Source organism: Hyperolius riggenbachi, chromosome 6 (genome assembly GCF_040937935.1).
Source record: "Hyperolius riggenbachi isolate aHypRig1 chromosome 6, aHypRig1.pri, whole genome shotgun sequence".
Lineage (NCBI taxonomy): Eukaryota > Metazoa > Chordata > Amphibia > Anura > Hyperoliidae > Hyperolius > Hyperolius riggenbachi.
The window spans coordinates 35,729,421-35,755,091 of NC_090651.1; the positions used below are offsets into that span (position 1 = coordinate 35,729,421).

General features: G+C 46.3%; 1 protein-coding gene across 1 annotated transcript; it reads left to right on the top strand.

The window, feature by feature from the left end:
- Positions 1–245: 245 nt before the first annotated feature.
- GNG5 (G protein subunit gamma 5) lies at positions 246–8,515 on the top strand. The gene is made up of 3 exons (XM_068239138.1): positions 246–411; positions 2,512–2,654; positions 8,294–8,515. Exons 1-2 carry the CDS (start codon positions 331–333, stop codon positions 2,635–2,637), a joined length of 207 nt encoding a protein of 68 aa, XP_068095239.1. The 5' UTR covers positions 246–330; the 3' UTR covers positions 2,638–2,654; positions 8,294–8,515.
- Positions 8,516–25,671: the final 17,156 nt, after the last annotated feature.

Genomic DNA, 25,671 nt, shown 5'->3' on the forward strand with positions numbered 1-25,671 from the left:
ATCATTGAAAAGATCCGAACTTCCCATCTCTACCAATTATGTCTCTCAGGAAACCAGAAACAACAACAGCCCCTGCCCCGCCTTTCCTGTCCTCCCAGCGCGCTCCCGGTGCCCGCTAGTCATTCATCCTCGGGGGCGCGCTCCCGTACCTCTCGTCTACACGCGCGCTCCCGCCTTCCATCGTCCTCAGTGCCAGGGCGCCGGCCGCGCGCGCGCATACACTTTATAGCGGCCGGAAGGGAGTCGCAGAGCGCATGCGTGTAGGAACTCCGGAGACTTCTGGGCTAGAAGCGGAAAGAAAAGTTAGCTGGAAAGTTTTTCGGGGCAGCAATGTCGGGAACGGCGAACGTGTCGGCCATGCGGAAGATCGTGCAGCAGCTGCGGCTGGAGGCCAGCATCAACAGGGTGAAGGTGAGGAGCCTTGATCGGGGGTACAGACAGGGATCCAAACTTCCTCACCCGGCCCGGGGGGAGGGGCGAGACCACCATCACCCGGCGTACAGGAGACGTGTGACTATTACCTGTGATCAGTTATAGTCTATGGATCCGATCTGCACTGTTTACAACGCTTCCTATATATTGATCTGGGTCTCCTTCCCTTTATTCAATGGCCGTATGTGGCCTGGTTGTCTCTGGTGACTGGTCTATATTAGCATGGAAATTATCTGTGTTCCTCTATTGAGACTTCTACAGTACGGGTGTACCCCCTAAGGCCTTTTTCTACTACCCTGTGATTTGCGATTTGATTCTGGTCGGAAATTGCAAGGTACATTTTACACTAGAGGTGATTGCGATTACTGAAAATCGCAAATCGTTGGCGATTTTAAATTGCTAGGGTTTGAAAATTAACAGGCATCGCGGTAGGTTATTTCCACTACCACAATTTCGTTTTTACAAAAGCGCGATCGCGCCGCGGAGTGATTTTTTTTTGTTGCGATTTTGCTATGCTATGCAGTGCATAGCAAAATCGCAATTGCCGATAAAAATTTGGACTTTGTTCAATCGCTAGCGTTAAGCGCAAACACTAGCGATTGCTAGTGGAAAATTTCCTTATGCCAAACGAATGGAGACTGCAGCGATTGCAATGCGATTTTGGGCAAAACGCAATCGTCGTCCTGCCGTGTTTTTGGATGTGATTGAGCTTTACTGTACTGTGTATAGTAGCTCAATCGCATGGTGGAAATTGAATCGCGATCGCATTTCATAGTGGAAAAGAGCCCTTTAGGGCAATCGCGTTTCAATTTCCACATTGCGATTGAGTTACTATACTCAGTATAGTAAAGCTCAGTCGCATCCAAAACACAGCAGGACGATGATTGCGTTTTGATCAAAATCGAATCGCACTAATGGAAATTGCTGCTGCAGTTTCCATTAGTTTAATGTACCTTGTGATTTGTGATCAGAATCCAATCGCAGGGTAGTGAAATAAGGCCCTTAGGCAGATAGATGGTTTGATAGATCATTTTTGACATGTCCAAGCTCGCTTTATGCTGGGCATACACGGCTCAATTTTGCGAGAAATATAATCAAATGTCTTATTTATATTTCAGTTGTCCGGGAGTGATCCATTTTTGGCGCTAGTCTGCTTTAGGGGACACATCCTGAATCCCCATAGACAAATGGCCACTTGCTGCTTGCAGCAAACTCCCTCCATTGGTTGTGACTGCTAATTTGTAAGAGATAGGGGACCTAGAGGGACACATGTGGCGTTAATAGTGGGATGTTGTGTTTCTGTATAACAGGAATGCAGCAAAACGAAACCGTTGTACCGTACATTGCGTCGCATGCAGTCAGTGAAAAGTATGCTTCGCTATACCGGTTAATGCTTTAACATACTGCAACCTGTTAAACTGCAACAATGCTGTTGCACTGTAAACATCGCATAGGTGGTGCATTGCAGTGCTGTGAGCTGCGTTACAAAGTGACCATTACACTGCACCACTGTGAATGTGGCCTTACACTAAAATTGCACAGCAAATCCTAACGTCCTCCTTGGCCTATTCAGATGTCCTGCACCTTGCTGAACCATAGCCACCTGTGTTGCTCCTCACCCACCTTTTGATCCAAGCCTTGCCCTATTCTATTATGGGTAAATTTGAAGGACAACTGAAGTGAGAGGTATATGGAGGCTGCCATTTTCAGTTCCTTTTAAGCAATACCAGTTGCCTGGCAGTCCTGCTGACCCTCTGCCTTTAATACCTTTAGCCATAGACCCTGAACAAGCATGCAGCAGATTAGGCATTTCTAACATGCCCATGGAAGGCTTCAGAAGCACTCATGTCCCTGAGTACTGCGTATGCGCGGTATGGGGCTGCCTGCCTTCTGAGATGCAAGGGCTCACGGAGGCGGCATAAGCCTTCCCTCTTATTCATTTTTAATTTTTTCCACTACAGATTTGCTTTAATTATTGTATTAAATTGAAATATATCCATATCAATTTAGGGCCACCTTTTATGCAGTAAGTACTTATACACTCTTCCCACCCCACCCCTTCTTTTTCACTTTTTGCAGGTGTCTCAGGCTGCGGCGGACCTGAAGCAGTTCTGTATGCAGAATGCACAGCACGATCCCTTACTAACAGGAATCTCTTCCAGTACAAACCCATTCCGACCCCCCAAAGTCTGCTCTTTCCTGTAACAGTTTCCCTTTTTATGGTGAGTGCTGTCATTTATTATGGATTTATAAAGCGCCAACAAATTCTGTGGCGCTGTACAAAGTAAGAAACAAACATGGGGTATAATAATTCAGGCAATGGTACACACCAATATATAGACTTGGTAATTACAGTGACAATAATAACATGATTAAAGAGACCCTGTGACAAAAAAAAGTTCCTCTGGGGGATACTCACCCCGGGAGGGGGAAGCCTTAGGCAGTGTTCTCCCCAGAAGTTTCTTCCAGCCGGGTGGCATGAAATAGTAGCCGGGTGGCATGAAAAAGTAGCTGGGTGGGGCGAGATGAGAATGCAGGGCCGGTGCTTCTGTGAGCAACTCTGCTTACAGCATAGGAAGAGGAGAGCCGATGACAGCCGGCTGGTCACCAAAACTAGCCGGGTGGAGCACCCGGCTAAAAGAGCCTCTGGAGAGCACTGCCTTAGGGTCCCAATGAGGCTTCCCCCATCCCTGTAGCTGCAGGCAATCCAGCGCTGGCTCCCCCGAAGCGTCCGGCAATCCTGGCTCGACAAGGCTTGATATATTTACCTCTCCTGGCTCCAGCGGGGGGCGCTGTTGCGGCTTTCCGCACGGAGATAGGCGAAAATAGCCGATCTGTCGGGTCCGCTCCACTAAGCAGGCGACTTGCGGCCCGAAAGTGATCGTCTATTTCCGCCTATCTCCAAGCAGAGAGCCGATACTGCGCTGGAGCCAGGAAGGTAAATATTTGCATCCCCGCCATTCCGGGAGCTTTATAGGATCCGGAGGCTTCCCCCACCCCAGGTGAGTACCCCCCAGGGGAGGTTTTTCTCAGTACAGGTTTTCTTTAAGAAAATGTATAACAAATTATGGGTGAGAGCCCTGCCCTTGCGAGCTTTCTATTTTGAGAGCTACTGATAATTTTTTAGTTCTCCTGCTACACACTATGTTCTGCTGATGCATTCAGCAGTTTAGGAATTGCTTATCCTTGCAGCTTAAAGAGAACCAGAGATGAAGCAACCTCATGTATTTTACCTTATAAATCAGTGGGAACATGACAGTAAACACCTAATCTGCTCTTTGTTACATTGTTCTCTGTTTAATTTGCCTGTTATCACCTCTAAGATAAGAATCCCGACTAAGCAGTCGGTCTGGCTTTGCTACAGAATAATTATAGCTGAGACTGTGTTCTTTGCTGTCTTCAAGTCCAAGCCTGCCCCCTGCTGGCTTTGCTCAGGAATCATTATAGCTGAGTCATTATAGCAAAGCCAGACTCAATGCTCAGTCCGGGATTCTTATCTCAGCTAGATAACAGACACTTTTAGCAGTGAGGATGGAACAGAGAGCATGGTAAATGTTTTCTCTAATGTTCCCACTGATTTCCATGGTAAAATACATGAGGATGCTTCGTCTCTGGTTCACTTTAAAGAGAGCCTGAAGCCAATTTAAAATAATAAAATAACAGATACTTGCCTAAGGATGGGGGAAGGCCCTGGGTCCTATAGAGTCTTCCCGTTCCTCTCACAGTCCCCCCCATTCCAGCGCTGTCTCTCCCGTTAGCAACCCATAGGTCAGAAACTGCTCTCTTCCGCCACGGGAGGCGTCACAAGTCTTCGGGAACCCAAAGGCTCCTGCAGCCAGGTGACTGTAGTGCGTGCAGGCGCTCCACCACCACCAAAGACTTCTAAAAGCCTCCCATGGTGGGAGATTTGAACAGGGGGCCAAGCACTAGAACGGGACCGCAGGAGGAGCGGGAAGGCTCTATTGGGATCCAGAGCCTCCCCCCACCCCCTCTTTAGGTAAGTATCTGTATTTTTTTTATGTATTTTAGATTTTGGCTTTAGGTTTGCTTTAGGGCCCGCTCTTACTATACCTATGCAAGTCTGCATGGGGGAAAAAAAAATGCATGCCGATTTGCTTGTTTGTGGGCATTTTGTTTCAACACACACACACCCCACCCATCATTCCACCGTCCGCCCTGCATTCCAAACAGCTTGCACGCGTCTTATTGGTTGCGCTGCAAGCCTCACCACAGCACACTTCCTCCTTCTGGCTTGAAGGAGGAAGTGCCCCATGGTGAGGCTTGCAACGCGACCAATAGGACACGTGCAAGCTGTTTGGAACGCAGGGCAGACGGTGGAATTATGGGCAAATAATCCCTTGCATCCCCTCCGCACACCTGCGCCAGTTAAGCCTCATTTGAATCACGGGTAATCACTTGTTGTTACTCGTGAGAGCAACCCCGCTTCTCGGTCCTCTGTGCGTCCCCTTGTTTCCTCACTGGTCCTCAGTTCAAATCTCCCACCGGCTGCATCTTCAGGTCGCCTCATAAGCAGGGCTGTGGAGTCAGTACACAAATCATCCGACTCCTCAGTTTATGAAACCTCTGACTCCAGGTACCCAAAATGGCTCCAACTCCTTAGTCTAATACTTACCAGGGCTACAGATTGATACAAAAATCATCCGACTCCCGGCTCCTCACCTTATGAAACCTCCAACTCCAGGTACCCAAAATTGCTCCGACTCCACGACCCTGCTCAGAAGTACTTGAGTCTAAAGTACCTCGGCAGTTGTCTGTCAGGAATGAGCTGCTCTCAGGAGGAGCTCTGTGACTTCAGCGCGTTCATTAGATAGGATGCCACCTGCATAATAATTTCTTTTGTCTAATGTCCTTGCTTCTAAATATTCCATGGTCAGCTGTTAAAGAGGAACTCCAGTGAAAATAATGTAATAAAAAAGTGCTTAATTTTTCAAAATTATGTATAAAAAAGTGCTTAATTTTTCAAAATTATGTATAAAAGATTATCAGTGTCTGCAGATTGTAAAAACTTTTAAATCCCTGATTTACATTCTGACATTTATCACATGGTGACATTTTACTGCTGCCAGGTGATGTCACTGGAAGAAGCGGTTGGTTGCTGTTTTGGCAGTTGGAAACAGCTATTCCCCACAATGCAACAAGGTTCACAGACAGGAAACTGCCAGGAGTACCACGGTCCTCAGTTTCTTGTGGGAGGGGTTTCACCACAATATCAGCCGTACAGAGCCCCCCTGATGATCAGTTTGTGAAAGGGGTTATCAGCTACTGATTAGGATGAAGTTCAATTCTTGGTCACAGTTTCTCTTTAAGGGGAGTATAAAAGCAATAGCAGGTCAGTGAGAAAGCGGTGGGGCACCTAATATCATAATATCAGAGCATACCGCAGCGCAGATTGCACAGAAGTCCCCAACTTTGCACGCACACACACCCACACCCTTAACCACTTCTCTACCACAGAGTTTTTCACCTAAAAACCACAGCAATTTTCACATTTAGGGGGGCAAGGGTTAATGGGCTAAATGGGGGTATAATTTATTTTAAAAAAAAAACTCACTGATGCTGATCAGTCACTAATGCTGTGTTAGTTATCTGAGATCCTCTCACGAGTGATCTCAGTAACTGTAACAGCATAGTGACTGATACAATGTTTACACACATTCTGCATGAATGAGCACCGTCATTGGCTTTGTGAACACATGTTCACATCAGCCAATCATGGACCAGTGGGTGCCCGACGCGTATGAAAATCCGCGCGTGGACGCGCACGCGATCGCGCACAGCAGCAAAATAAACAGGAGATGCCTATCTACGCCCCTGTGACTCAGGTGAAGTTTAAAGGGGCGTAGATAAGCGTGGCAGAGGTTAAGTGGTTAAAGGAGTTATCAGCTAAAATAAGAAAAATGAGCTATACTCACCTGGTGCTTTCTCCAGCCCCTAGCAGCCAACTGTCCCATGCTGACCGCTCCCCGCCGGTGTCCCGTCCTCTGTGCGGAAGCCAACCCTGAGGTCGTCCGCACTGCACCTGTGCGAACCGCCGCTGTCAATCAAGCCCGTGTTGTATGCGGCTTACTACACAGTAAGCTGCATACAGCGCGGGCTTGATTGACAGCGGAGGGTCGCACAGGCGCAGTGTGGACGACCTCGGGGTCTGCTTCCGCACAGAGTACAGAGACCGGGACGGCAGCGGGGAGCATGGCGGAGCAGTCGGCTTGGGGCAGTCAGCTGCTAGGGGCTGGAGAAAACCCCAGGTGAGTAAAGCTCCCTTTTTTTTTTTTTTCCCTTCTTATTTTAGCTGATAAACTCCTCTAAGGCCTTGTTCACACTAAACGCGTTGCCTTCCGTTTTTTTGCTATTGTGTGCGTGAGGCAGACACACCCCAACATCAGAAGTGCGTAGACTGCACTGTCTGTTTACATTGTATGCATTGTGTTGCGGTGCGCGAATGCATGCGGCACGCATTTCTTTTTTTTTTTTAGCAAACCGTGCGGCTGACCCATTTGGGATCAGCCACGCAACGCATGCAGATGACGTGTGATTGTACCCATTATGTTCGATCGCACGGCCATTTGCGTGTTGTAATGTGAACAAGGCCTTAGATTGGCTCAAGAACAGTCGATTTTCGTGGTTGAGCAGATCTATCCAGGTCTTGCATCACCAAGCACAGCTGAAAGCTTGGGATGTAGTGGTGTGAAGCGCGGTGCTGCTGGACTCATCCCCATGTATTTCCGCAAATGAGCAGATCTCTACTACACATGTGCAAGTCTTGGCTTGTGCATGATGGATGCGCCCATCTTCGGAAGTGCTTGGATATGAGTACTTAGACCTACAGGAGGCTGTGGAACAGTACCGCGAGAGGACCGAGAAGACTAAATCTAGAGCCCTCCCTCTGTGTAGGTCTAATAGACCACAATGGACAAGAATCTAGAGCAGACATGGGCAAACTTGGCCCTCCAGCTGTTAAACTACAAATCCCACAATGCATTTGCCTTTGAGTCATGACTGTGGCTGTCAGACTCCTGCAATGCATTGTGGGACGTGTAGTTCCTCAACAGCTGGAGGGCCAGGTTTGCCCATGCCTGATCTAGAGTGTATGCCAGATCTTTAGTGAACCCTGGCGCCTGAGCGAACCCCAAGCACAATGTTCTCCCCACTCCGCCCACCCGCAGTAAGCTGCTCCGTTGTGCGCTGCATGTTGTCCCTGTGCCCTACTCCCACATAGCAACAGACTTGTCGCTATCCTGGAGGCTAGTTACGCATCTGTACATCGTTGGCTCTACCCTGTCTGAGGGATCAAATCCCAATCCCTGTCGGTGACTTGTCTCGTATACATGAGACAGATAACAGAGCAGCCGATGTGGAAAGGCAACAATAATAAAACATTTGTGAAGCGCTTTTCTCCTAGGACCCAAAGCACATAAGCTTGTCTCAGATCAGTACGTAGTGCTGTGTACAGAGGAAAAGTTATGTGATCATAAATGCCAGACTAAACGGGTGGCTTTACAGTTTTACGTGTCCAGGGTTGGAGCTGCCTTAAGTTTAGCATGGCATTACACAGGGTAGGGGCAGCATGACAGAAAGCTCTGGCTCCAGAGGTATTTAGTTGGACTCTAGGTGTGGTCTAGTTATTGGATCCTTTTGATCTTCAGGTATCCAGGGCCTACATCGTGTAAGGATTTGAATGTTAGCATGCCAATTTCTTAAAGGCAATGCACATTTCTTGCCCTCCAGATATTCCGCAGCTTGGTTTTACTTTTGGTTTTACTTTTGGTTTTAACTTTGGAAAGTAATTTATTCACATGCATACATGCAGAATTGATGTGACCTTTTTCTGTCCCCCTTACAGATTTCTAGCTGGATTGAAGATTGTAGTCCGGAGCGGCCTGGTTTGACCCCCTACTAGACTTCATGCCTTGGATGTGCCAACTTCCCCCTCTGTCCACATCTAGCGTCAAACCTTTAACATCTACCTCTCCGCTATTCGCAGTAATGTGCATCTCTCTCTCGTCTCCTCAAGATAACCAATTTTTATACACTGGTGACTAACCACAATAAACGTATTTCTTTTTCAATTCCTCCTTTTTAGTGTGGATTTATATACTTGTTCTGTATCTCCAGTTTACAGTTCTGTTGTACATGTGTAAGGCCTCTTCGGCTTCATGTAATCACAGCTGATGTTCAGCCATATCTGAAAAAGAGGCCTTTAGGATTCAGCTACTTAAGGTGCCCAATACACTTGCTCGATTTCCCGCCGATAGACAGCAGATTCGATCGCGGTGATCAAATCTGCTGTGAAATCTATGCGCAAACGCTGGCCAATTTCTGTCCGAAATCGATCCCGTCGATCTGTCCGCGTGTAAAATTTCGCTCAATCGCCGGCGGGCTGGGAGTGTGTTGATGGCGGCGTTCAAATGACCGACGCTAGTGGCAATGCATTACCTGTTGGCGTGTCCCCACGGTCCTTTCTCCGCGCTGGGCTCCGGCTAGCTTCACTTCCTGTCGGAAGTTTAAACAGTAGAGCACCCTCTGTTTAAAATTCCCCTGACAGGAAGTACAGTGAAGCTGAAGCCCAGAGCGGAGAAGAGACAGCGGAGACCGGGGGACTCGCGGCGGCCGGATCAGGTAATGTATGCTGGGGGCAGCGGCAGCTCCACAGATTGTGAACCAATTTCATAGTGAAATCGATTAAAAATCTTTGCAGTGTAGGCAGCCAATAGATCCCTCTTTGATCAGATTCGATCAGACGGATTTATCTGCTGGTGGCAATCGGCCAGTGTATGGCTGCCTTAAGAAAAGAACTGTAGTGTAAAGAACATAATAAAAGGTCCTATTTTTTTGGTAATTTATAGAATATTTAGTCAGTGTTAGCTCATTGTAAAATCTTTCCTGTCTCTGATTTAGGGCTGGTGAACACCAAGAGCGCATGGGAGCGATCCGAGTGAATGGGGCTGGAGTCCAGCCCCATTCACTCGGATCGCTGCCGTACTCCGATGTCTGCAGCGCCGGTACCGGGTCCCCACACTTCCGTCAGCTTCAGTCTACACGAAAAGTGCGCTCTTTTTGTATCTCCAGCAGCTGCTGGAGCTATACGTAGAGGGCGCAATTCCCTTACGTCAGACTGGCTCTTGAGTGATGGAAATGCGTGGACCCGGTACCGGCACTGCAGACATCGGATGGCGGCGTGGGAGCAATCCGCGTGGATGGGGCTGGAGGAAGCCCCACCCAGGCATGAGTGTTTTTATACTGAGCTCTGGTACACTTTTTAAAGCACACCTGAACTAACCTGAGATAAACATAGGTACATGTAGTACAAAAAAAGCGAGTTAAAATGCGCCGCAGAACGATTGTGAGAAATCACGTGTGAAAGGTGCATACACACATCAGACTATAGTTTTTTGGAAAATGAAAGATCACAGACCAATCTTACCACCCTTCATGTAGATTGAGAGCCATACTCTACACAGTCTGATGGGAAGTTCAGCTCCATAGAATAGACTGTGAAGGTATGGCTCTTGTACTACATGGAAGGGGTTAAAATCGGTCTGTTCTTTCTTTTTCCAAAGACTATGGTCTGATGTATATGTATGAGCCTTAAAATCAGGGCTGTGGAGTCGGGGCAGTTTATAGGTACTCTAGTTGGATGTTCTATTTCTCAGAAAATGGTCATCATAAATAACTTGTGTATATGCAATAGTAGTGCCTATGCCACAAAAATGAAATAAAGCAATCATGAAACGCTACTTGTGCTGCTGATTCTGACTGTATATATGTGTGTACACAGGAACGTTTTATATATAACCTCTCTGTTGTAAGGATAAAGACTAGTTGTCACTAATAGTGATGCTTATTGAGATGCAAATAATTCTGTGTTGATGCAGGTTTATGCAGTTTTTGTATGCAAATTTATGCAGCTAGACTAGTACTGCATACATTTTCATACAAATTTTGCCCTTAAAGGGAAATCTAAAATGGGCAAAAAAAAATAAAAAAAAAAATTACCCAAGCAAAGGGCTTCCTCCCATACCCCTTCAGGTCGATGGCTCCCTCGTCGCCGTCCTCCTGGGTTCCCTCAATCCTCTGATGGCCGGCACATCCTGGGGATGCATTAAGAGCAGTGGTCCTCAAACTATGGCCCGCGGGCCGAATGCGGCCCCCTGAGGCTTTTTCACTGGACCCCAAACACAGGCCTCAGTTCACAAAGCTGTACCAACACTTTATTGAACGTTTGATAATTTACCCCATGGGTAAATCTAATTTTAATTCACTAATATGTTGGTTAATTGAACGTTTTATCGATAAAACATTCAATAAAGCTATAACGCCTTAGTGAATTCAAAATTAGATTTTACTCATGAGTTGGCCCTTGGCTGAGAGTTTGGGGACCCCTGGTTTAGTGCATGCGCAGCTGTGTGTGCTCGGGATATCTATCAGCCACCGCCTAGTGCCACATATTGCACATGCGCAGCCAAGAATGTTTTTGCGCCTGCGCAGAATAGTCCTTGCCAGGTATGTGCACCAGCGTACGAGAGATATCGGCGCGGGAGACTTGGGCACATGATACAGCCGGTATGGCTGATCCTGCTGCTGCACAAGTTCCCGGCGGCATAATTACTTTTCCCCCTCTAGATCCTCGTGGATAGTGGGGGGAATGATGTAATCCGGCTTCCAGCTATTGCTGGTGGCCGAATTGCAGTGTTTTAAAAAAATAACTTCAGCTCTGTCTTTTTGACGGTGCCGAAGTTACTCCATGCGCTGCTATAGCCGTAATTCCTATTACGGTCTAAGGTGGTGCCCAAATCTCCTGCGCTGGATTCTTATGCTAGGTACACACACTTTATGGTCCATTTACTGTCAGATTGATTATTTCCAACATGTCCAATTTGTTTTCCGATCTAAATCCAAGCATTTTCCGATCGATTTCTGTTAACTTTAATAGGAAATCGATCGGAAAATGCTTGGAAATCGATCGGAAAGCAAATCAGGCGTGTTGGAAATCGATCTGACAGTAAATGGACCATAAAATCTCATAATGTGTACCCAGCAGTAGTGTGCGTGTGCACTGGTGATGAGTAACGGATGAAATCTGAATGAGTTTCATTCGGCTTTCATCTGGATAATTAATGCACCTGAGTGGGTGTGCGCTGGAGGGTTAAACCTACCCAACAGCCTTCTTTCATCCTGTCCCACAGCACCTCTCACACTGAGTTCCAAGCGGCGGTCACGTGACTACAAACACTTCCTCCTTCTGGGTTGAAGGAGGAAGTGTTTGCAGTCACATGACGTGGCTTGGAACGCAACGTGGGAGGCGCCGTGGGTTAGATGAAAGAAGGCTGCTGGGTAAATTTAAACCCACCATTACCCCACCCACACGCTCAGCTGCATTATTTATCTGGATGAAATCTGAATAAAACTCATTTGGATTTAATCTGTTGCTCATCACTGATATGCACAATGCACAGACTGACAGATTAACAGGGATGGACAGCAGAGGATTTCTCATCAGTGCGGGTCACACTGTAGTCACTTCCTGTCTGAGTCAGCCACTTACATACCTGATATTTAACTCTTTCAGACAGAGAAAGAAAAAAAAAAAAGGAACACAGCATAGTTATTTGTGTGCTAGGCACTGTACATACACGTCTATCTCATCATGTCACATGTCACCTCGGGAATCCTTTAACCTCCCTGGCGGTAAGCCCGTGCTGAGCACTGGCTATGGCGCCGGAAGGCACCGCTCAGGCCCCGCTGGGCTGATTTGCATAATTTTTTTTACATTTTTTTTTTGCTACACGCAGTTAGCACTTTGCTAGCTGCGTGTGCAATCCGATTGCCGCCGCTGTCCGATGCACCTTGTCTCGCTGCATGAAAAAAAAAAAAACTGCTTTGCTGCCCCCTGGCGGATTTTAATAAACCGCCAGGAGGGTTAAGTGAATGTGAAGAGATGAAACTCTCTTCTGGTTACTTACCCATGTAGAGGGAAGGCTGTGGATATTATAGATCCTTCCCTGTCTCGTTCCTGCACCATCCTACATTTACTTTTTTTTTTTTTTGAGCAGCCAAGTCCAATACCTCTATACAGAACACCCAACTGGTTGCAGAGCTGCAATTATGGGACACAGAGGAGCAGGGAGGCTCTATGGGATCCACAGCCTTCCCTCTCCATAGGTAAGTATCTATCTTTCCTTATGCCTCCATGGCAGCACATTGGGTAGTGGCTCCGCCCCCTACCCCATAGAACCAGTGAATATTTAAATAGGATTAAGAGGGGGTGCTCGCTGTCGTTTTTTTTTTTTTTTTTTTTTCCCTCAGTCCTCACCTCATATGGACCTACTCTGCGTTTGCTGCAGAAATATTTTATTTTACACCTACCTGACTGTTTCCTGCAGTCTCACATGCACTTGCCTCCCGTGCGTGAAGGTTCCCATATCTGGTTCATAAATTGAGCTTTTGTGGAATGTCCCCCGTTCTGCTGGTCTTGGGGGGACTAGTGTGCAACATAATGTCTCATTGGTGATTAAATATCATTTATTTTCTCCATATATGCCTGCACTTTTATAAATAAACCCTAATGGGTTTGGCCGGTGTCCTTTCCTTCAGTCTTCCTAGCCTACTTTGCATATTATTTTGTACTTACAGTACATAGGCTTAGGAAGGCTCTGTGTTCGCTGTCTTGCCGCGTTCACCACCTGCAGGTTAATCCTCTGCTAATCTGAGTGCGGCCTGTGACGGAGGCGGAGCTATCGGGCACCGCCTCCGTCGGAGGTTTCAGCCGGATCTATGCGTCCTATTGGCCGCATCCGGCTCCCCATGCGTACCAGCGTGGTTCTTCCGGTTTCTGGAACCAAGCGGAAATGCCTATTTAACCTCAGAACGGCGTTTTCGCCGCTATGAAGCGTTCTGGACCCTGGACGGCTGATTTAGCTCCTGCAACTCTCGGTTGTGACAATCTGTTCCCTGATTTGCATCTACTTAATGTAAGTCGACCTGCTCATTTTATGTTGCGGCAATACTATATATTTTTTTTTCTGTACTGTCCTTTCCTATACCTGCTTTATTTTCCTCTGCAGCTGACATTGCCAGCTACCTCATGGACACCTATGCGCCATACACAGACCAGCGGTATAGATAGGTAGGTGCTATTTCAGGTAAGTGTGCATCAATGGGAGTGCAACTATATGTTAGTCACATATCTTTCAGCCACAGAAGACAGACACAGGACAAGAAGAAGAAATCTTCAAAGAAGGAACCATCTTCAAAACACCATTCTTCACATAAACACAGATCAAAAAGTCGCTCCCCAGCAGTCGGACAAGCACCGTTCTTCATGCAGAGATAATAAATCACCAAGAAGAAGCCGATCTCCTCACCATACAAGACATCAGCAAGCATGCTGGGCCTGTGGAGACAAGACTATGGATGGGAAGCTTGTATGCGCCAGATGTTTTACGGAAATGGCTGCGGAACCTGAACAAGCGTCAGTTGATGTGACGGACCTCATTAAGAAAGCGGTCTAAGAATCAATGGAGATATATATATATATATATATATCTATCGCAAAACCTCCGTCTACTCAGAATCCGGATCTCTCTGCACAACCAAACACGTCTTTGTCAACCGATGACATCCAGATGGAAGAACTGGCGACAGGTTTTGATTTCCAGTTAGTGCAGCCTTTCGTGCAATCAGTTAAACAGGCTATCGAATGGGAATCAAAAGAACAGGATAATCAGGTGGACAAGTCAAAACAGAAGAAAAGATATTACAGCCAGACGACTATCCCCAAAGAAACTTTCTCTAATTGTCATCCGGGACAACCTGAGATCCGGTCCCGCCCCGGATCTGTGGAAACACGAATCCAAGAAGATTAAAAGCCCCCGCCCACCCTCCATCCTCAGTTCATCTGTGTTTCCGCCACGGAAACACCTTAGAAGCAAAGCTCCCGTTTTTTTGTTTTCTGGACTCACCAGAGGGTGAGTCTTGAGTACGCTGGAGGTTTTTTTGTGTGGTCCTTAGCGGCAGCAGGCAGAGCAGAGGCGGCCTCAGCAGCAGCGCGGACTACAGACCTCTTGGAGCGGTGTACGGCTTCCGCGTGGTGTATGGCCGTTACGCCGCGCCTCCTCCATCAGACGCCGGCTCTGCAAGGCGCATCCGGAGAGCTGATTGAACGCCGGAAGTGAGGTCAGACGTTGCGTGGTGTCTGACGTGGGCGTGGAGGAGGAACATTGGAGAAAGCCAGGAAGTGAGGCAGCGTGGTCCTGGCGTCTCCGATCAGACCTGCAGGCGGCAGCAGTGAGATGTCGCAGCCTCAGAGGGGAGAGCAGCCTCAGCAGCAGCGTGAGTCGGAAGCGGCGAGTTCTGCTCCCAGATCCTCTTCGCAGGTACTGCCATCAGGGTCCAGTGGGGTAAGCCTCCAGTTGGAGGATATCTTTCCTACTACCACATTTGACAATGTAATGTATAGGATGGCATCTCAGTACTTTGTTTTTATTGCAGACAAAATCTGAGCCTAAAACTACTACTACTACATCCACTCAAGCTAAATATAAAAGATGTAGCTTATGTAATAGTAAAATAGCCTTAGAAGCCCCAAGAAATTTATGTCAGGCTTGCATAGATGCTATTGTGGCCTCCCAGACTCCCAACATCCTAAAGGAAGTTATGGATACTGTTAACAAAAATATGCAGGAAACATGAGAAAAATTTAAAGAGTCCTTGGTGCAGCCAATTAAGGAGTCTCTGCCAGGACCCTTTTCCGGCACTCCTTCCCATCACTCCTTTCCTGATATTTTTGGAGCTGACGAGGAAGAGGAGGGAGAAGAGGAAGGGGAAGAGGTGTCAGTATCCCAGGAGGAGGGAGAGCAGCCTCAGTCGGGGGGTTCAGAGGGGGATGATAGGGTAAAAACGCCTAGATTTTTGTTTTCCCCCGAGGAATCTTCTGAGTTACTTAAGGCAGTATATACCACGGAACAGATAAAGGAATCAGTTCCGGAAATTACTCCCCAGGATCAGGTGTATCTTGGGTTAGGTCAGTCCTCGGGCAGAGTTTTTCCTATCCACAAAACTTTACAGGATATTATTACTTCCCAGTGGCAAAATCCTGAGAGGCCGCTGTTCGTTCCCAAGTCAGCAAAGAGAAAGTATCCCTTTTCTCAGTCAGAAATTGAAAGATGGACTAAATGTCCTAAACTTGACGCATCCCTGTCCCAATATTCTAAGGACTCGGATGTATCCTTTGAGGACGCAGGTGTCCTCAAGGATGTGATGGATAAGAAAATTGATGCGCTTCTCAAAAAAGCTTGGGAATCGGCTGCCTTTGGTTTCATCCCAGGTATTTCAGCCACCTGTATTTCCCGAAACCTTAGAATTTGGATGGATAATCTTATTGATCAGATTTCTAAGGGTGCTCCGATTAAGGATTATGCGGCGTCCTTGCCGGTCGTCCTTAAAGCCGTCGCTTTTTTAGCGGATGCGGTTACGGAACTGATTCGGGTATCAGCTCGCACTACGGCTCTCGTTAACTCGGCTAGGAGAGCAGTGTGGCTGAAGACCTGGGAAGGGGACCAGACCTCAAAGAACAGATTATGTTCTATTCCATTTGAGGGTAGTCTCTTGTTTGGATCTGGTCTGGAAGAAGTATTATCCCGTTCAGCAGAAAAAGGGAAGCAGTTTCCTAACAAAAAGAAGAGTTTCAAGGGAAAGAGACCGTTTGTTCCCAAGAAACAGGACTCTAACCTTCCAAAAAATAGGAATGTGCAGAGGAAGTGGTCCTTTCCCAAAGGGAAAGGAAAAGGGGGGTTCACTCTCGGAAAGACGGAGCCCCCCAAGCCGAGTAAATGACGATTTACCAGTTGGAGGGAGGCTAATTTATTTTCAAGTCGAATGGGAAAAGTTAAATCCCGATCCTTTTGTTTTTCAGATAATCAAGACGGGTTATCGTCTTCAGTTTTCAAGCCCCCCCCCCCCACAAAGAAAATTTGTGAATCCAACTCCAAAGGACCCAGAAAAGGCCAGGGGTTTGGAGATGGAAATTTTGAAACTTTTAGAGAAGAAAGTTATAATTCCAGTACCCCAGGAGATATTATTCCAGGGTTACTACTCCCATGTCTTTCTAGTAAAGAAGGCAAATGGGGAATTCAGGTTCATCCTGAATCTGAAATCTCTCAACCCATTCCTGACATACAAGAAGTTCAGGATGGAAATCATTTATTCAGTGAGGGCCCTATTACAGGGCATGGAATATTTTGTGTCAATAGATCTTTCCGACGCATATCTGCACATTCCCATTTATTCCAGCCATCAGAGGTTTTTGAGGTTCGCAATCAGGTCTCAGGACCAGATTCGACATTTCCAATTTCAGGCCCTTCCCTTTGGGATAGCCTCGGCACCCCGAATATTTACAAAAATATTAGCAGAGGTTATGAAGATTTTCAGGATACAGGGAATAGCGATTGTCCCATACCTGGACGATCTCCTCCTGTTTGCAGAAACAGAGGCTCTGGCCAGAGCTCACAGAGATACAGTGATTTCCCTCCTATCCCAAGTGGGATGGTTAGTAAATTACAAGAAATCAGCCCTGAATCCAGCACAGGAGATTGTGTTTTTAGGATACAGGATAAATTCGATAGAAAGGAGGATCTACTTACCACCCGAAAAGATTGCAAAGATCCAGGGGGGAAGTAGATCTGCTATGCAGACAGCAAAAGAGTTCTCTTCGCCAGATCATGCGAGTTCTAGGATTGTTCTCAGCATCCATTCCAGCGGTCACCTGGGCCCAACACCACGGCAGAGATCTCCAGTCTCTGCTTTTGGCAAATTGGGACAGGTCCAAACTTTCCCTAGACTCACAGATAGCTATCCCAGAGGTAGTAAAGTCCAGTCTGGTCTGGTGGTTGGACTCTCAGAATCTAACCAAAGGACGTCTTTGGAGACAGGAGGAACCAATAAAGATCTTTACAGATGCAAGCTCTTGAGGATGGGGCGCAACGATGTTGGGCCATCATGCTCAGGGGCATTGGACGCAGCAAATTGCAAAGAAATCGTCCAACTTCGGAGAGTTACTGGCAGTGCAGAAAGCACTTCTATCTTTTCAATCCCTGATAGAAGGGAAGCACGTGTTAGTATTTTCCGACAATATCACGACGGTGGTTTATCTGGCAAAACAAGGAGGCACGAGATCAATCGAGCTCAGGCGCCTATGCTCAGAGACTCTGGACTGGATAGAACCTCAGGTTCTATCTTTGTCGGCGATCCACATAAAGGGGACTCTCAATGTAGAGGCAGATTTTTTAAGTCGTCATCAGGTGAATCAGTCAGAGTGGGAACTTCATCCGGAGGTTTTTCAGATGGTGATAAACAAATTCGGTATCCCAGAGGTAGATCTCTTTGCATCCCCGACGAATGCAAAGACGGACCAATTTTTCTCCCTGCACAGGTGCCAGAGATCTCTGGGGTTGGACGCCCTCAGCTTCCCTTGGGACTTCAACCTCTCCTATGCATTTCCTCCAACAGTACTGTTACCTCAGGTATTGGGGAAATTTCAAAGGGAGAGAGGGAACATGATCCTGATAGCTCCACTATGGCCGAAACGACCATGGTATGCGACCCTGCGGAGGTGGGCAGTGGCTCCGCCTTTTCTCCTGCCAGCTCGGCCAGATCTGCTAATCCAGGGCCCTCTCATCCACCCCAGGCCACAGTTATTCAGACTGGCCGCCTGGATCCTGAAAGGGTAATCTTGAGGAATAAGGGCCTTTCGGAGAAGGTAATTGACACTGTAATGAAATGTAGAAAGCCAGTAACTCAGAAGATATACCGAAAGGTTTGGAAGGTTTATCTAGCCTGGTGTGGAACTAGAACTAGAGATCAGAATTTGACTAGTTCAATTTTAGAGTTTCTTCAGGAAGGTGCAGACATGAAGTTGGCACTTAGTACCCTTAAGGTTCAATGTTCAGCACTTTCAATACTATTAGATAGGCATCTAGCGCAGGAAGAGTTGTAAAGAATTTCTTCAAAGCACTACAGAGGTCTACACCAGTAAGACAGAAAGTATTTCCACAATGGGATTTATCCCTGGTCCTCAAGTGTTTAACAAAGGCACCCTTTGAACCCATTGAAGAGATTGAGATGAAATTCCTTACCTTGAAATTAGCATTTTTGATCGCAATTACATCGGCTAGACGTATAAGTGATTTACAGGCGTTATCTATCAAAGATCCCTTTCTAATCATTTGCCCTGATAGTGTCAGGCTCAGGACTGATCCGGCCTATCTACCTAAGGTAGTCTCTGAGTTTCATAGGTCTCAGGACATTATTCTTTCTTCCTTTTGTGGCAACCCTTCGGGACAGAAGGAGGAAGAATTTCGCTATTTGGACGTAAAGAGATGTCTACTAGTATACCTTTCGAGATCAAGAGAAATTAGAAAGTCAAGCAGCCTATTTATCTTATTTTCAGGGAAAAATAAGGGGCAGCAGGCATCCAGACAGACCATTGCTAGATGGATTAGACAGACCATATCCATAACATATGAGTGTAGTAATTGTCCCTTACCACCTAATATTAAGGCTCATTCAACCCGTTCTCTATCTACATCCTGGGCGGAAAGAGCAGGAGCCACCATTCAACAAATTTGTCAAGCGGCAACATGGGCAAGTGCATCAACTTTTATCAAGCACTACAGAGTGGATGTACTGTCTCAACAAGATCAATCGTTTGGCAAAAAGGTGCTCCAGGCGGTGGTCCCTCCCTAGGTTAGTCTTTTTTTGCTATAAAGACTTTCTTGTTTATCTCTCAGGTTGTCCCAGATGACAATTAGAGAAAGACTCCTATTAGACCTACCGGTAATGGAGTTTCTGATTGTCATCCGGGACAAACATTATAACCCTTTCCCTATCTCGACTGCGCACCTTTCTTGTTACAGTTAAGATCACTGGGATCTAGTACATTCACCTTTTTTGGTGTTTTATGTCTTCCTTCATCTTGGTGTTTCTAGTCTTATATACTTTCAGACGCACTGAGTATGGAGGGTGGGCGGGGACTTTTAATCTTCTTGGATTCGTGTTTCCACAGATCCGGGGCGGGACCGGATCTCAGGTTGTCCCGGATGACAATCAGAAACTCCATTACCGGTAGGTCTAATAGGAGTCTTTTCCATTTCTGATCGAAATTGATGAAGTGGTTAAGGAAGAGTGGCAAAAGTTGGAAAAGAAACCTCCACTGTCTAACAGACTTCAAAAACTTTATCCGTTAGGAGAGCAGGAATCTAAACCTTTGGATAATGCACCTTCTGTTGATGCCTCTATTATAAGGTTGGCGAAGCATATGACACTTCCTTAAGAAGATGCAATCTCGTTTAGGGATGTTCTTCAGCGGAAAACTGATATGGACCTGAGGAAAGTATATCTTGCGGCTGGGGGAGCCTGTAGACCAGGGGTGGCCTTAGCTTCGGTGGGAAAAGCGATCAGAGTCTGGGCAGAGAATGTGGAATCGGCAGTGAGATCAGGTGCGGACATAGATTCGATTACTTCTTCTTTAGACGATCTGAAGCTTTCTGGCGACTTCATTGGCGAGGCTGCCTTTGACATTGTAAGGAATTCATCTCGAGCAATGCTATATGCTGTCATGGCTAAGCGTTCACTATGGCTGAAATCCTGGTCAGCAGATACCAACTCACGACTCTCTTGGTGCAAGATTCCCTATAATGGCAAAGCCCTGTTCGGGGGGGAAGATGGACTCTGCAATCAGTAGGGTCAGAGGCGGAAAATCAGGCCTCATTCCTCAAGATAGACGACCGGGCAAACAGTTCCCTACCTCTTCTTCTCAGCAACAAACCAGATTTAGAAACGCAAGATCGTACAGACCAGGCAAGAATGTTAAAAGGAATTGGCAAGGTGGCCAATCTTCTTTCAATAGTGCAACAAAGCAGAAGACTTCGGAGCTTACTTCAAATCAAAAGAAATCTTTTTGATGGTACGCATGTCCAAAATGTCCCTGTAGGTGCCAGATTAAAAACTTACAGCGAAGTCTGGAAATCAGTTCTCACTGGGTATTAAACACAGTGGCGCAGGGACATTCTTGGATATTCAGGAGACTCCCGACAGACAACTTTATCCCAACAAAAATTCCGAAATCACCAGAGAAGAGAGACATCTTATACTCATACGTGGCAGAGTTAATAAACAGGCGGTATCTCAGGTACCTTTACAACAAAGAGGTCGGGGGTTTTATTCCCCACTGTTTCTGGAGGAGAAGAAATCGGGAAAGCTACGCCCAGTCTTAGTCTTAAAGAGGCTAAACCGGCATATTCAGTTAGACAGTTTCAAGATGGAGTCGCTTCAAACTGTCATGCGATAACCAAGGGAGACTGGATGCTGTCTGTCGATTTAGAAGATGCATATCTCCACATTCAAATCCGAGACGACATGCAACGTTACCTGAGGTTCGCCTTAGATCAAGATCACTACCAGTTCCGATGCCTCCCATTTGGGATCTCGATCGCCCCGAGAACGTTTACAAAAGTGTTAGTATCGGTGGTTGCTCTACTCAGAACGCAGGGACTACGTCTATATCATTATCTTGACGATCTCCTCCTAGTAGCAGCAGACCGAGCACTTCTCCTTCATCACAGATCTATCTTCTACGCACTCTGACCAGATTCGGTTGGATAATCAAGTGAAAAGTCAACTAGAGCCATCTCAAGACTTAGTCTTTTTTGGAGCTCGATTTCAGACACATATCAACGCAATTTCAATTCCGACAGAGAAGATCACGATAATTCAGGACAGGGTCTCGAATATGATTCTAACCACTTCATGTTCGGCAAGGAAATGTCTCAAACTAATAGGTACGCTTACGGCGACCATACCTATGCTACCTTGGTCACACTACCACACGAGGGAATTTCAACTGGGATTCCTAGCCCAATGGAACAAGGAACATAAGAACCAACGAATTCAAATACTTCCTCAGATGAAGAACAGCTTGCAGTGGTGGTTAGTGAAGGAAAATATAGAGTCCCGGATACATCTGGTACCAGAGATTCCGATAATTATCACAACGGATGCCAGCAGACACGGTTGGGGAGCAACCTGCGAGGGCCAGTTAGCCCAGGGGACCTGGAGCATACCAACTTCCAGGAATTCGTCGAACTATCTAGAACTGAAGGCAGTGCTGTGTGCTCTACGTTATTTTCAAAGCAAGATATACGGGAAGAACTGTCAAGAGTAGACAACAAGATCAGTCTCATATTCAGAGGCAGGGAGGCATACGCAGCCCATCACTTTGGCAAGTAGCGAATCAGATTCTGGCCTGGTCGGAGAACAACCGGATATCTCTAATGGCTGTTTATATCCCAGGATCTATCAATACGGAGGCAGACTTTCTCAGTCGCAGACATATGGACAATAACGAGTGGTCTCTCAATCATGCGACATTCAACCTGATTTGTCACCACTGGGAATGGCCAGAAGTGGATCTTATGGCTTCCTTTCAGAACAAGAAATGCCACAGATTCCTTGCGAGGTATCCTTTCAAAGAAGCAGAAGCCCTAGACGCCATAACATCGCCTTGGAACTTCGAAGTGGGCTATGTATTCCCTCCAGTCCCTCTAATATACAATCTTAAAGGGGAACTGAAGAGAGAGCTGTCGTGTTTATTTCCTTTTATTCAATACCAGTTGCCTGGCAGCCCTGCTGGTCTATTTCTCTGCAGTAGTATGAATAAAACCAGAAACAAGCATGCAGCTAGTCTTGTCAGATCTGACTTTAAAGTCTGAACCACTGAAACACCTGATATACTGAATGCTTGTTCAGGGGCTATGGTTAACAGTATTAGAGGCAGAGGATCAACAGGGCTGCCAGGCAACTGGTATTGCTTAAAAGGAAATAAACATGACAGCCTCCATATACCTCTCTCTTCAGTTCCCCTTTAAGGAGACTGATTCGGGAACCAGTCACGTTACTGGCGGTAATTCCGAACTGGCCACGCCGTCCGTGGTACCCACTACTATTACAGTTGTCAACTGAGGATCCACTACAGCTTCCTTGCAGGCAGGACCTTTTGAGTCAGGGTCCACTTCTTCATCCAAACCCAGCACGTCTGAACTTAGTGGAATGGAGGTTCAGAGGAGGAAACTGGAAAGCCTAGGACATACTCCAGAAGTAATCAATACTCTTTTACAAGCCAGGAAACCTTCTACCAACTCCACATACTATAGAATCTGGGATAAATTCACGGAATTTGCCAAAACATCATCCTTCAATCCGTTGCACCCTCAGCCTAACCACATACTTGCTTTCCTTCAAACAGGTTTAGACAAAAATCTGAGCTACAATGCGATCAAGGTACAGATCTCAACCATCTCAGCCCTGACTGATTATCGGTGGGCTCTTCATCCACTGATAAAACAATTTCTACTGGCAACAATTAAACTAAAATCACCAACAAAACCTATATTTCCAAAAATCAGAGTTAGTACCTGCTAACGATGTTTTGAACAATCCTTCAGGGCAAGGTGAGACGTCGCTCCTCCCAGACGCAGGAACAGACAGCACTCCCCCTATAAAAAAGTCACATGGTCAGTACACCCTCAGTGCGTTAAGCCAAGTACCGGACAGGTGAACAACCACTAACCCACAATGTGCCACTATTTCACACAGACAAAACACTAACACCCGGGTGGGATCGTTGCCCTGAAGGATTGTTCAAAACATCGTTAGCAGGTACTAACTCTGATTTTTTCATACAATCCTTCAGGGCAAGGTGAGACGATTAACAAGTAATACAACCTCAGGGTGGGACCACCGCTTGGAGAACTTTTCTTCCAAACGCTTGGTCATTAGCCGACATTGCATCAATACGATAATGACGAATAAATGTTGAAAAGCTTGACCACGTAGCCGCTTTACAAATCTGCTCAGGTGAAGCGCCTGCATGATTAGCCCATGACGTTGCCATAGCTCTAGTGGAATGTGCTTTAAATGATGCTGGAACCTCAGCTCCCATAATCTTATATGCCTCAACAATAGCTAGCTTGATCCAACCGGCTATAGTGGATTTTGAAGCCCTCTGACCCAAGTTCCTACTTGAATGCAGAATAAATAAGGAATCTGATTTCCTGATATTTGCAATTCTGTCTATATATTCTAATACACATCTCCTAACATCTAGCATGTGAAAAAACTCTTCTTTCTCACTTTTTGGGTTTACCGAAAAAGTAGGCAGCACAATATCTTGTGACCTATGAAATTTTGACATAACTTTGGGACAAAATTTAGGATCCGTCTGAAGAATAAGTCTATCCTGAAAATCCTGAAAATACGGGCTCTTTATTGATAAGGCTTGGATCTCACTCACTCTCCTTGCCGTAGTCACTGCCACCAGAAACACTGTTTTAAAAGTCAACAACTTTAATGACGCATTCTGCAAAGGCTCAAACGGACTCTTACACAAACCGTTTAGAACTACAGACAGATCCCAAGGTGAAACATACGGCTTAAACATTGGGACTTTCCTAGACACTGCTTTTATAAACCTTATAATCAAAGGTGAGGAAGAAATTGGAATGCCTGAAAAAGCCGACAAGGCTGAAATCTGTACTTTCAAAGTACTGACTGATATTCTTTTTTCCCAACCGTCTTGGAGAAAATCCAAAACCGCTGGAATGGAAAGGCTATCAAACTTTGAGTCTTTTAACCAGGAATGAAAAGTTTTCCAGTATTTCAAGTAAATTTTTCTTGTCACCTCTTTACGGCTGGAAATTAAAGTACCAGCCGTCTTATCCGACACCCCCATCTTCCTAAGCAACACTAGCTCAGGATCCAAACCGCCAGACTCAGACTGCCTGGATGAGGATGCCATATTTCCCCCTGATGGAGTAAGTCTGGTCTTTCTGGAAGTCGCCAAGGCTCCCCTGACGACAGATACCTGATCCTTGCAAACCAACTCCTTCTTGGCCAGATCGGAGCAATCATTATCATCGGAGCTCTGCAACTTCTCCATTTGTCTAGTACTGCCGGAATTAGAGTCAGTGGTGGGAATGCGTACAGAAGGGGGAAATCCCATTTCTGATTGAACGCATCCACTCCCATACAATTGTTCCTCGGATTCAACGAAAAAAAAATTGTTTGACCTGACAATTTTCCTCTGTTGCAAACAAATCTATTGTTGGCATTCCCCATCTTTCTGTTATATACTGGAACACTTCCTTGTTCAGAGACCACTCTGAGGATAGAAGCCTGTTCCTGCTCAGCTTGTCTGCATCCATATTTAATGTTCCCTTGAGATGAAGTGCTCTCAAGGATAATACATGGCTTTCTGCCCATGATAAAATTTTCTCCGCTTCCTCCTGTAATAACGGGGATCGCGTGCCTCCCTGCTTGTTTATGAATGCCACTACAGTCATATTGTCTGACTGAATCAGTAGATGAGACTGGTTTACTGTCGACTGTAACTCCAGTAAAGCCAACTGCACCGCTTTTAGCTCCCTCCAATTGGATGACCTTAGGGATTCGGTTTTTGTCCACTTCCCCTGAAACGCTTTGTGTCCTATGTGGGCCCCCCATCCCCACGAACTTGCATCCGTAGTTAGGATGAAGTCTGTTGGATTTCTCCAAAGACTGCCCTTCACAAGATTTGATTCCATCAACCACCACTGAAGAGATAACACAACAGTTTCTGTGATGCCTACCCTGAAATCCAGCGTCTGAGGACGCCCGTCCCAGTTTTGTAGTAGAAATGTCTGTAACTTCCGCAAATGAGCTAACGCCCACGGTACTGCCACCATTGTGGAAGACATTAGACCCACCACTCGAGAAATCGTTCTCAAGGATGGACTCGGGTCTTTCTGTAAACCTTGCACCGCCCCTTTTAATTTCACCACCCTTTCCGGTGGAAGGAACATTTTCTGACTTGTTGAGTCTATTAATATTCCCAGAAAAATTATTTTCTGACTCGGAACAAGTGATGACTTGTCCAGATTGATTATCCAACCCAGAGACTGAAGGTGGTTGGAAACTACCTTTAATACGTTTTCCATCTCCTCCACTGAATTGGCTAATAACAGTAAGTCGTCTAGGTATGGAATCACCAGTATCGACTTTTCTCTTATAGGAATTAAAGCTTCTCCCAGAATTTTGGTGAACATTCTTGTGGCAGAAGTTATTCCAAACGGGAGGCAAACGAATTGGAAATGCATCACAACCCCGTTTACCCTTACCGCAAACCTCAGGAAT